The sequence below is a fragment of the Hippocampus comes genome, unplaced genomic scaffold (genome assembly GCF_001891065.2).
Source record: "Hippocampus comes isolate QL1 unplaced genomic scaffold, H_comes_QL1_v1.1 scaffold110, whole genome shotgun sequence".
NCBI lineage: Eukaryota > Metazoa > Chordata > Actinopteri > Syngnathiformes > Syngnathidae > Hippocampus > Hippocampus comes.
This window is the reverse complement of record NW_017805498.1, coordinates 1293043-1306886: the sequence shown is the minus strand read 5'-3', so window position 1 is coordinate 1306886 and position 13844 is coordinate 1293043. Positions and strand designations below refer to the sequence as shown.

Here is a 13844-nt window from a genome sequence, read left to right as displayed (position 1 = left end):
TTATTATTATTAAATAAATCTGCTCACCTGCAATTTATAATGGCGCATTGACTACAATTATATATATATATATATATATATATATATATATATATACAATTTTTTTTTTTTCCCCGGAATTTTCAGAAAAGTCCACTTTCATCTCTGTTCTTTGCACCGCTGAGCCAGTAGGAGCACAGATCACTATCCAATCCTATTTCTTCATCACTGCTGTTATTTACATAAACACAATACTGAATTGTGCTTTTCTTCCCCCCATTTTTAAAAACAATACCGTGACATACAGTATCGTTTGCTTTTCTAAAAAAATGCCAACTTCCCGACAATATTGTGATAATTATCATGAGGTTCATATCGTCGTATCGTATTGTGATGTTTGGATATCGTTACATCCCTGCTATATAATACCTGAAAGTGATTGAAGGATGGATGGTTATTTTTTTAAATATTTTTGTAGAGTTTTTCCTACGCAATATTTATTTTGCAGACAATAGACAAAAAAAAATTAAAACAAGCAGAAAAATAAAATAAGCATTTTTGAAAAAACTAACACGAGTAATAATTGACAAAGCTGTCCTGAAAACTAATTAAAACTAACTAAATTGAAAAACAAATATCAACATGAAATAAAAATGAGCTGTGATGAAAATTCTCAAACTATCACACTAGGGCAGTGGTTCTTAACCTTATTAGAGGTACTGAACCTAACCAGCTCATATGCACATTCATCGAACCCTTCATTACTGAAAAATAAAAATTCATGAAGTGTTCCTTCAGTTTTTCCGGTTCGACACTAGAGTTGCTCAACTTGGCATGACAAATCATGCAGATAGAATGCTGAGTCCCATCACGTTCTGCGATCCATGTGAATCAATGACATACATATTCGTCCGACCACTTTTTTTTTTTTTTTTTTTTTACTAGACATAGTTAGCAGGTATTAAAGTATTCTAAAAATATCACGCAATGTACTATCACGACAGTCACATGTTGACTACTGAGTGAGCTATATTTCCCGCAGTACTGATTGGACAAGCAATGTAATGTGATCACCTGCAGCCAGCGATGGTCAAGCGGGCATGTCATAACTAATTGACATGGTGAGTCAGGTGTGTTTTAACCTCCACGGCAGAGGCTCCGTCAAACCCCTGAAACTAATTCACCGTACCCAGGTTAAGAACCACTGCACTAGGGTGTAGCCTGCCTCTTCCACTAAGACAGCATTTTTTAATTTTATTTATTTTTTGGTCACAGGCCTTCTTCGCTTTTTTATTTGTTTTAGTTTTTATTTATTTATTTTTACGGAAGTGATTCTTTCCCAAAGGTGACTGATGGACTTATTGGGACTGATTTTTGTTCGCTTCTCTCTTTTCAGGTATGGCCTCACAAGTCTTGATTCAGCCATCACACATGCACTCAGCTCAAACAAGTGCCTTAGGAACCAATAACAGCAAACACGCGGGGGAAGCCCACAGCAGTAATAACACCACCAGAGCCTTTCCCATACCACCCCCACCTAAAACTTATGTGATTGGCGTTAACTACGGAATTGCTTACCCCAACAACGTATTCCCATCAACAGTCGATGACTTTGAGAGACTGCACTGGGCAACAGCAATTGAAGAAATTGAGGAGAGGAGGCCTCGTCCGTTGGGATTGCGCACTGTGGAGAGGAGAGGAAAAGCCATCGCTGAGATCAAAGATCAGAGGTCTCATTGTCAGAACAAAGGACTACCGGAAAGGAGACTATCAGAAGAGGAAAGGGCCACAAACAAAGAAGGTTGGGGACATGTAAACCTTGACTCAGGTGTGACGCAGCGATGCAAACAGAAGAGAGGTGAAGTTGTAGAACTACGGCAGGATTACAACTGTGTTGGAACCATGCAGATAGTGGAGGAGGTATCTGATCTACCTTCACTGCCTGCTTGTAGTACAATGTTGCAAGCAGGGAATCATGATGTCCCTAAAGTAGACAAGGTTGGGGAATCAGCTGGCATTGGTAATGAATCGAATGGGACAAAAATCAGGTCTAACGTCACTACTGAGGCGATGCCTACCACAAACGGATCAGGAACAGGAGATGGTGACTATCAGTTAGTTCAGCATGAGGTTCTCTGCTCATCGAAACACAGCTATGAGGTGTTGGAGTTCCTTGGACGTGGCACCTTTGGTCAGGTGGTGAAGTGCTGGAAGAGGGGAACGAATGAAGTGGTGGCTGTCAAAATACTGAAAAACCACCCATCGTATGCACGTCAGGGACAAATTGAGGTGAGAATTCAACGTACCGTATTTTCGCAACCATTCGGCGCACCGTATTGTTGGGCGCAGTCTCACTAACGGGTGCTATTTTGGTATTTTACACATAGACAAAACGCACTGTATTATTGGGCGCAGTTTTACAGTGGTAAAACATACGCCAGCTTAAACATACGGCATGCGTGCACGCACGCTAAAAACACGTTAGCTTGAAGCATACGGTAGCATGCTAAGACATATGGATACACGCTAAAAACACGTTTTTAAAAAGGTAACGGAAGCAAAACTGAGTTCGGTTGCATTTTATTTAGCCAGCTTACAATGTACTCACGTTTTTTGATCAATCAAAAAACGTGAGTACACAGTCGAACAAACGTGAGTACACAGTCGAATGGTGACTGTGGAGACGCTTCTGCCGGCTGCTCTTTGATCAACAATCCACCGCTCCAGTTGGTCTTCCAACTCGGGCCACCTCGCCTTCTGTCCACGGAAACTCAGCTTCGTCTTTTTGACTTGGCGAAGCTCGTTCTCCTGCTTCCTCCATTTGCGAGCCATGGATTCGTTGACTTGAAATTCTCTCGCGGCTGCTCGATTCCCATGTTTCTCCGCATAACCGATGGCTTGAAGCTTGAACTGAGCTTTGTAGGCGTGTCTCTTTGTAGAAGTAATTTCGGGGGTTCTTAGAAACCAAAACCGAAGTTGTTTTGCAATAAAGCACATATCCACACTTTATACAGGTGCTGGTACCTGCTAGGGGCGTGCCTATAGCATCACTTACACGTCCAACCTTCACTCATTGGCGGACTTCTTCGCCGCATGCCTGTCCTCACTCACGTCAGCCTTTTTTTTCTCTCTCTTTCTCTCTCTCTCTCTCGCTTATATATACACGCCCACCCTTCACTGATTGGCCGACTTCTTCGCCGCATGCCTGTCCTCATTCACTTCCGCCTTTTCTCTATATAAACGCGTGTTGGCTCTCTGTCAGGTTTTGGTACTCAGCGCATACACAAGACGCTCCGCATTATAAGGCGTGCTGTCCACTTTGGAGAAAATTTTAGACTTTTAATGGCGCCTTATAGGTGTGAAAATACGGTATATTGCAATGTTATTTGGTTTATTATTTTAGGAGACGTGCATGTCATATGTGTTTTTAAACCTCTTCATATGCCATTGTGTTAACAGGTGGAGATCCTTGCTCGGTTGAGCAGTGAGAACGCAGATGAACACAACGTGGTGCGCGCTCTGGAGTGCTTTCAGCACCGGAGTCATACCTGTCTGGTGTTTGAGATGCTGGAACAAAACCTCTATGACTTCCTGAAGCAGAACAAGTTCAGCCCACTGCCACTCAAAATAATCAGGCCAATACTTCTGCAGGTAATGCTGACACTGTGAACTTTTACGCACAAGGACAGTTTAAAAGAATCCTCAATATTAATCACAGCCTGTAATTCAAACTAAAACTTGGTATGTTGTTTTCTTAGGTAGCAACAGCGTTAAAGAAACTGAAATCCTTGGGTTTGATTCATGCTGACCTGAAGCCTGAGAACATCATGCTGATAGACCCGTCCAGGCAGCCATACAGAGTTAAGGTTATTGACTTTGGCTCCGCCAGCCATGTCTCAAAGGCCGTCTGCTCGACCTACCTGCAGTCCAGATACTACAGGTGAGGCCCTGCACTTTTCGTCAAAGCTGTACATTTAACATCAGGTGTTAAGAACATAGAGGGTATGGCATGGCGTTGAAAAATAGAGTGATAGCCTTCCTTATTCAAAATCCCTTTTGTCTGGAACAGATCTCCCATCTGACCCCACCAAAGCAACTCCAGACCATCACAGTACTGCCACCTTGCTTGACAGATGGCGTCTTACAAATCTCCTTCTATGTGATCCAAACACCTCAACCTTTGATTCGTCCATCCATAACACCTCTTCCTCTATCCAACGTCTGTATTTTTTTTTTTTTTTTTGCCCAAATTAATCTTTATCTTTTCTTGGTCAGTCTCAGATATTACTTTTCTTTGCCCTCAAGGCCAGCATCCCGGAGTCGTCTCTTCAGTTTAGATGTTGACACTTCAGTTTTGTGGGTACCATTTAATGAAGCTGTCAGTTAGGGACCTGTGAGACATGTATTTCTCAAACTAGAGAATCTAATGAACTTCTTGCTGAGTGGTGCAGCCCGCGGGGCCTCCCACTTGTCTTTCTACTCTGGTTAGAGCCATTTTTGTGCTGTTCTCGAAACTCATTCACTCCCTAAAGACATATTTATACGTCTTTTCACACTCCACACGTTCAACCCCTGATACTTATTTTTTTTCACATTTTTTTCAAGACTTAGGCTAAAAAAAAATAAAAAGGGAGGGGGGGGTCTAGAATTAGCTGGTACTGAATGAGTTTTAAGGGAGTAGTCGACAACCGTTATAGGAAATCTTTAGTTTCTAGACAACATCTCGCATAGCTTTCATTTCTAAGAACAACAATAGGCTGTTGAGTCTCACATGAAAGTTCTTGTTTTCTGGCCATTTTGAGCTTTTAATCGACCCCACAAATGACATACTCCAGATGGTCAAACTGCTCAAAGGAAGGTAGTTTTATAGCTTTTCTAAGGATCTAAATTCGTTTTGGTCGTGTTAACATGATCACACAAGGGTTTTCTAATAGCCATTAGCCTTCTGACGCAATTAGCAAACACCTTGTACCTTGAGAACACTGGCGTGGTAGTTGCTGGAAATATGCCTCGATACACTTGCTGTGTGTGCGTGTGTGTGTTCATAAAAGACTGTTAATAAAAGAGAAAACAACTGATACAGCTTTGCAACTTTCCATCCATACCTGGAAGCTTAAACTCTACAGTATCTCTCTCTCCCTCCCTCCCCTTGCTACTTGTTGATGGCTAATGTTTCTTTCCTTGCAAAGTTATTTGCCATGAGCCTTGAGAGAAATGTGTATATCACGTTATCCAAAGCACAGTGTTTGTGCTCCAACCACCGTACAACAGGCATGCCATTCAATTCACTTCCGCTCTCTGCAACAAGTCGAAGCAAGTACGGCACATGGATTTGGAGCATGTAAACAATTGCTTCCATTTCTGCAATATTCTTTTACGCAGTACTTCTGCACGGTGGCAATTATTTTGTTCTGTATAGTAGTACTTGTTCACAGAGAGAAAAACATTCTCGTTGTCATCAATCCCACACACTTCAGCCCAATATGTGGACTTGAAGTAACATGTTTCACCAAAATTTAAAATACATAGTGTACTGTAAAAATCAGTGAAAGCCAGATTGTCACGTCGACGCCCTGAGACGAGTAGGCATGGAACTTTTGTTGTTGCGTAACATAGAGCTTTATGTGCAGCTTGTACTTGTTGAGTTTGTCTGGTTCTTTGTTTGTTTGCATTTGATATTGCACAATGGCACCGTTGCTCAGTGAAAAGGGGACAATTTTGGAGAGTGGGGAGTTAGTGATGGGGAGGTCACTTAGGACGCCCGTCTGCTGAAGAGTGTGGTATGTGACAACCCATATTTGGATCCAAGAAAAACATTTAGACATTCCTGTGTGTGCCTGGGTGTGCTCATGTATGTACCACTGTGTACCAGCTGCAAAGGCTGAATATTTCACGTAGGCTACACAATGAAGTAAAAACACATTTTTGACTGCATCACATTCATAGAGCTGCCAACCTATCGAAATTCACCTCCTGGACCATTTTTTAAAACTTTCCCAATTTTTCAATTCTGTCAAGAATATTATTGCGGGACTGCCATGGGAGTGTTTTTATCTATCTAGCTATCTAGCTATCTATCTTAACGCTTCAAAGAATAAATCAAATCATCCAATTTTTTTTTTTACTTAGTAATGACAATGCACATTGCACACGCATACACGTGTGCACACATTTTTTTAATAAATGCAAGGACTCAAACATGTCAATGCTTAAGTTCATTTTCATGCAAATACATTTTCATGGACCAAATTAAATAAGACCAAATGATTAAAAATATCACTCACTGTGGCTGCACTTCAACAAGCATTGGCCGTTTGTATTCCAACAAGTATTAATTACTATTATGACAGTAGTGCAGTGTCAGAGGGTTTATTCATGATTGATCCATCAATTTTCTGAACTCCTTACCCTGTGCATTATTGGAGATCACAATCTGGCGATGAAACTCCACTTGGTGTGGTGGTTAGCCTCAAATACAGTTGCACTAAAGAGTTGGAAATTTGTGGGTGTAGCTAGGGTTCCGTGATTAATAAAATGCAACAGTCCCAAACATAACGATTTCCCATAAGGTCAAACAAAGATGCTAGCTTGACATAACTGACTGTTTTTTTTTTTTTTTTAATGTGCTCCTCAATTCACAGCCACATTGGTAGTGCAAAGCAGTGCATACCAGTTGAGGATACACTTGGAACTTAAAAAACAAACAAACAAACAAAGCTATTAAAAAAAAAAAAAAAACATCTGTACTCATAGGAGCATGTTTTTATGGTGCCTAGCAACCTGCAAAATAGTGTGCTACAATCTGAAAACTTCTGAGCAAACTTTTACCAGTGCTTTTAGGTTTAATGCTCGCAGGATTACACTCACTGTAACTACCAGAAGACTGTATGTTCTCAGTTGAGCTCGAGATTGGATGCCAGAAAGATCAAGTCTTATTTTGTCAGATACAAACTAGGTCTAACTGTTCCAAAATGCTTCCCATTCTTATACTGCCACCACACAGGAGAGCGACTGTGCCTAGCCTAAGCAATGTGTTGGTATCTTCATGTTTTGAAAGTGCGCAAATGCTCCTGTTTTTTTTACCCCCCCCCCACCATGTTCTGGTAAAAAATTCATCCGGTTGCACAGCATGAGTGCACATTTTAATGCTCCTACTAGTATGTGTGTACGTGCGTGTGTGTGTGTATATACCGGTATATATGTATATGTGTGTGTGTGTGTGTGTGTGTGTGTGTGTGTGTGTGTGTCTGTGTGTGTGTGTGTGTGTGTGTTATTGAAAGCATGATAATTTTTGGGTTAATACAAATGAAACTATTTCAAAAATGTCATTGCTTTTTACTAATGGTTCAAGTTTTTGCCATGGTATCGTTTCCCTTTTTTGTCTTCTTTTAAAGATATACAAAATAAGTGACCTTTTGAATTGTGAGCTGCTGCTCATTGGAAAGAGTTGTTACAGCAAAATATTTTGCAAATATATCTTCAGTCACAGTAAATCTTTGTCATGGAATGCCAATTGCAACGATTACACATCAGCAAATAGGGTCATACTTATACATTTTTTTGTGAAACGTCTCAAATTGATTGTTGTTGCCATTGTAGCACGCCTGAATGTGACGGTACGATCCTTTGGAGATTAGTGATGTAAAACCAGCTCACATATTGTAAATGGAGCACCGAGCTATGTAAATAATTCAGCTCAGCAGATCGGGTGGAAGGGAAGAATATCGTAGAATGCTCAGCAAGCTCCTCAGTGATCTCCTCTGAGTCATACTGTCAGTCCATATTCCAATGTTTCAGCATGCACAATTTTGATCTTATGTCATGTGAAGAAGCCACGTGTGTTTCCCCTTGTACCCATATATTGCAAAAGGATTTGAGAATGAAAGTTGGTGTTCTTTCCCTTTTACATTTCTTTGAAAATCTCATTATTCAAAATAGTTACAACGGTCTCATCTGTCCACGCTTTTGACATCGAAAATGGGGATTGTGCAGCCAGTATGTGTTCAGCTTGCAGAAAGTTCAGTGCTTGCTCTGGGATGGGATTTCACTGACGTACGAGGTGATCACCTTTCTCACAGCCACAGTTGCAGAGACACCAAACTGAAGATCATTTTCATGTTCTAGTTTAGCTTCTTTGGGTATTCTGTTACTTGATGTGGTTAACAGACTCATACATTGTCCTAGCAAGTCTCCATGTGCACTTCTGGCAGAGTTTTTATTTGGAAAGGGCAAGTTAGTTTTAGTCATTAAACTTGGATTACCCATGTGCCCCAATCGTCTATTTTGTAGCTTTTGGGACAAGATAATGGACCAACACACATGAAATAAATATAATTTAACTTCATTTGGGAGCTGTGTACGTGTTGTCCTCACAGTTGCTCTCTTGTTATGTGACTTGTTAGTTCTGGAACCATGCTTGCATGTGTTCATGCTGTGACACTATGTTTGTGCTTTATGATGAGCTTTTATGGCATGGGAACGCTGAGGCCTTTTGGCTTTTATTACACTGTTGGGTAACCGGAGGCAAAGGATGTATATACAGGCACCTCCTTTGGTTGTTTGCTTGTTTCCTTTCTCGGTTATTTATTTATTTTTTAAATATGGGCAGGTACACTCATTGTGTTTATGTAGATGGAGAAGTTGGAATTGGAACCCATTCTTTGTGAAAACGGATCTAAAACAGTTTGGAGGGTTCATGTTGGTTACAGCTTTCAAATACCCGCGTAGTGCCACGTTGACTCAGTGCTTGTCACAAGAAAAAAAAGTTTGTAATTGTCTCGAACATACCACAAAGGGGCGGCAAAGCAATTAAAACAAAGGGGATAGTTAAACATCAACACCATACATCTCGAATGGACACAATCATGAACCCATTCGACATAAACAACTGTGTTCATTAGTTGAAGTGTTCCACACAAACCACCCTAACATGATACAGTCAATATTAGCCTAAACAACATGCTGAACAAACTAACGTGACATCACACATGACAGTATGCATACGAGCACGTCTACAAATAGTATAAATCATGGGTGCCCAACCTTTTTTGACCAAAGATCTACTTTGCCCTGATGAGCAATAGCCAAAACGCTCATAACGGTTTGTGAGGTTGTGAAAAGCAAATTGCATACATTTCCTTCTTAGGCCTGCGCAAAAACAGCGACTGAATTTTTTCGGTAAATGTGCTCTGGGTGAGTTTTTCAGTGAATAATAATAAGGGGTGGGTTGCATCCCAGAAATCTGCAAACACATCTCGATGATTTCTTAACAAACACATTTAAATCTGCAAAGAAAGTTTGCAAAACTCAGATCCCATCTCTGTATGTGGGGTAATTGGGTATCGAGCAGAGTATAGCACCCTAACAAAAAGAAAAACTGCTGTTTGAGAAATAATTTTCAACGAGATTCTTCCTTCTTTATCAGAACACAAAACAATGCATTTTGCACCTTGTTTTGTATTGAGTGAACAAAAATTAGGCGTCATTGTTGCATTGCATACATAATCTAACTTCTTCCTGTTATGGAGTTGACAGGAAATGGCTGTTATTCCCTCTCCCAGGGCAAATAGGCCAGAAAAAAAGATTGTGCTGTAAAAGGGACATACATTCAAATAGACACCTACATCTTGACACACACATGATGGTAAACAGTGGCCCCATTTATGATCATACTCCTGTTATTATAGTCTTTGGTCCAGTTGTTGCTTGGTAACTGTCATTTCCTCCTGTGATCGTCACAGCAGTGGCTGCTATTTGTAGCGCTATTACTCAAGAGTGTGCGCCCAGGTCTAGCAAACAGTCGTTTACCTACAGCTGGCCTCTTACTACTGTTAGAGGTGTACTAGTGTTTACTAGTCTTGCTTGAATTGAGAAATTGAGCCACACTATCTACTTGTGCACGGGCACTTTTTCTGTGCACCCTGTCAAATTTATCGGATACAGTCGAACCTCGTTTCAACGTACCCTGTTTACGTTTTGAGCCGGATTACGGTCACATTTCAAAGACCCGATGTCACATAATTCAGTTTCCATTTGCCGATTTTGCTGACAACAATTACCTTTTATAGCGTAAACTTTATTATAACGACCAGATTTTTGCCACAAAGTGGTAAAAAGGCCTTCATTACGACAAACCGCAGGATGGCTTTGATACTTCACGGACACAGGAGTTGTCGACTTGGTGTTGGATGCTGCTGTGCTGTGTCATTAGGGCTGACTACAGGGCACTGAACACTTCGTTAAACATGGAAAGCACACTCAAACAGCCCTTGGGTTGCTACTTTGTGAGGGCCTGAGAGAGAACCTGGGTCAACAGCTACATTATCCTATTTTACGATAAGCTTTGATACTGTTGACGGGTCAATCTCAGTATCTTGAGCAACAACTTTCTGAAATTCAACTAGCTGATTGCACATCTTTGAAACATGCAAGTGACAAGGGCTGGGAATTTCTAATTATTTCCATCACAATGCCATGTCTTATATCCATCCATCCGTTTCTAAACCGCTTACTTCCATAAGCTGTTTTTAAAACAAAGTGAAAGGGACCTATAAATTCATGTAATGATGATTTCATAAACATTTACCAATTAACATTTACCAATTAATACGAATTAATATTTATAATTAATAAGAAATGTGCCAATAAATGCTTATTGGCAAGCAGCCAACAGCGCTTTTTCAATTTTATCTTAAAATAACCATATCTTAAAATGCAGTGATCCCTCGCTACTTAGCGGTTCGTTTATTGCGGGTTCAGTGCATCGCGGATTTTTTCAAACATATTTAAAAATTAATTTTTTTTTTTACATATACATGGAGTACAGTACTGTATATGTTGCTCTATGTGACTCGCTGTTGTTTTGCAGCTTCTCTCGGACCGTTTGCGGACTTAAAAAAAAACTTTTTTTTTTAACCTGTTTATGTTAATTGCACTCTTGGTGTGTTCACTTATATATATATATATATAAATTTTTTTTTTAATCCCAACCAAATCGAATCATTACATTTTAAAATGGACCGTCCTTGAATCGTCTCACACCCCTTGTGTTGAGATGCACAGCCTTGCTCACCAGTCATTAGAATCTTGTACAAGCCCTTTCAGCCCCCTTGCCTCCTTTCACTGTTTTTAATTTGTGCTAAAGAAACAAATCAAATCATTTTGATGTTGCTGATTATTTGTTGTTTCTTTGAATTTAACGAATTTGAAAAGTTTGGCCTTTGGAAGGTTTTTCCATGCCGTTACATAGTTATAGGCATGACAAAAACTACAGCGGTACCATACCGATCAAAGCGAATTGTTCCACTTGAAAATGTAATTGTGTCATATCCCATGTGTTGAGCTATGTATTGAATTGTCTTTCATTTGGGAGATGCCCAGTGACACACCCCTTTGGCAAAGGTTTTCTCAGATCATTTGCACCATATTGACTCCTTGTCAGTCTCAGCATTTGCACTTTTACTCCCCATTCACTAGCTTTATTGCACCGCGAGACACCTATGAATCTATTTTTCCCTGCATGAGAAGTTACTCTCGCTAGTTCGCCTAAAAGTAGACCATTAATCAACAAGTGTTGCCAAGCAAGCATCTTTGACAGGTCCTGTAACATGATCTCTTGTGAGTCCCTCTCCTTGATTTGTTGTGAGCAGCTACAAGAGCTAACCTGGTAATGACCTCATTTCTTTTTCAGAGCTCCAGAGATTATTTTGGGCCTGCCATTTTCTGAAGCGATTGATATGTGGTCATTGGGATGCGTTATAGCAGAGCTCTTCCTGGGCTGGCCCCTCTACCCTGGTGCCTTGGAATATGATCAGGTAATATTCTTCTCAAACACATTCACAATACAGTAATCCCTCGTTTATCACGGGGGTTAAGTTCCAAAAAGTACCAGTGATAAGTGAAATCCATGAAGTAGTGAACATTATTTTTTTTACAGTTACTATACAATACTTAACTATATATACAATGAAATCAAAGACCAAAACCTGTTTTCAGGCTCAATTACAAAAAAAAAAAAACAAACGTTTTCAACAACCAACTATAATAGTTTTTGGAAATACTGTACTGTCAACACGCGGCGCCGCCGACACGTTCTGATTTAAAGGGTTAAAAGCATTAAAAAAACTGCACTAAAAATCCGTCACACAGCGAAGCCGCGGAAAGTGAACCGCGTTAGAGCGAGGGATCACTGTATTTCTTTTCTGCAATTATGTCGTGGTTTAAAAAAAAAAACTAAATCCACAAGGGCTGGGCGATATGGCTGATTTACCTGATAGTGACCTCAGTGCGATGCTGAGGGTCGTAGTTGGCTAAAAAGCACCGGAGCAAGCTCGTCATAGACAGGGAACTTCTGCAACATCTCTCCATCTAGAGGTGTTTAATCGAGTTAGTATGCACTATGTAATCCTATTGCAAGAGTTGCACTGAGGCGATTGGTCATCTATTTGAACAAAGTTAAGCCCCATTTTGGTTGGCACGCCGCATGCATTTCGTGTGTGCATGCACTCACTTCTTCGTTAGTTCAAGTGGCTTCTTGTGGTGGGCACTCGGTAGACAACCACCCGGTGACTCGGCTGTGCTCGAAACGATCTTCTTTTACATGTGTGTAATTGTGAAACAAATCTAATGTCATACTGTAGCCCAGGGGTGTCAAAGTCAAATGGACGGAGGGCCAGATAAAATTTTTTGCTGCAAGCCGAGGGCCGGACTGATCGAATGTTCATTGAAAATTTTAAAAATAACCACATATTGTTTATTGAACCAAATTTAATTGACTGAAAACCTCACAAATACATTCCAATACGGTCAGATAAATAAAGCAACATTTTTTTATGGCTAAGTCAGTAAACTTTAATTTTCAACAGGCACAAAAAATTTCCTTTGTATAAAAATCCCCATAACATGAATGAAAGAAGCCGATATTATTCAAGGCACTATCACTAGTCCATATTTTCTCTTTTAGCAAAAGTAGGCTAAATTTACTTAAAAGAAAAACAAATAATAGTGCAGTAATTTTCGATCATTTACTCGAATAAAATTTTTTTAAAACATAATTGGATTGAAATACAATAAAATAAAGTGCAAAAATGTATAAACCAAAAACAACACTTTCTTCAAGAAAAAAACTTGAACTGAGTAAAAACTCTTAGTATGTGATTGCACAGTATATTATAAGTACCGGTAATATTCACTTCTTTGAGGCTGAGGCTGATACTCGGTGGTGTCTTAACTTTTCTACAAGTTCATCAATATTTGGGGTCATGCTCTGAGCTGAGCAAATCCTCAAAATTGAGTGAGGGTGTTCAGCAGTAAATCGACTTCTGTGTGATGTTTTGTTCAGCTTCATCAAAGAAAATAGTTGTTCACACACGTATGTGCTGCCAAACTTTCGACAACGTTTGAGCAGCCTGGATGCGCAGCGGGGCCAATGTGTCGGGGAGGAAACGGGCAAACTGTGCAGCACGCACTGCCGTATCTTTGCAGAAACACTGCAATTGTGTTTCTGCTAATGCTCACGTTTAAAAAGAGTTGCTTTTTTTCGGGGTAAACTTCGTCACAAACTTTAAGTATACCGTTTTTAATGAAATCCCCCTTCCCCCTCCATGTCCATGTTCTTGTTTGCGTGTTTCGTTTCATGATGTCGTCTCAGATTACACTATTTCAATCGCGCCACACTTACTCCACACAGAAGACACACAGGTTTTCCAGCTACGTCCATGAACATGTTCTTCGACTCTCACCTTGTTTGAAACCCCCGGTTCTCAGTGTCCACCTTCCGTTTTGCCATTTTTGATGGGTATCTGAAAGCTAATGTCACTCTTATGGGAACGACTGCTAGACGAATAAATATTTAAATAAAGCGGCCG

At 40.2% G+C, this 13844-nt stretch overlaps 1 protein-coding gene across 1 annotated transcript in view; it reads left to right on the top strand.

Annotated features, from left to right (window-relative positions):
• Positions 1–13844, top strand: part of LOC109519974 (homeodomain-interacting protein kinase 3-like) — a 45558-nt gene that overhangs the window by 9650 nt on the left and 22064 nt on the right. The window contains exons 2-5 of the mRNA XM_019876875.1: positions 1376–2268; positions 3439–3630; positions 3738–3919; positions 11669–11792. Of these exons, the coding sequence (XP_019732434.1) occupies positions 1378–2268; positions 3439–3630; positions 3738–3919; positions 11669–11792 (1389 nt within the window). The 5' untranslated portion in view covers positions 1376–1377. The remainder of the gene's footprint in view (positions 1–1375; positions 2269–3438; positions 3631–3737; positions 3920–11668; positions 11793–13844) is intronic.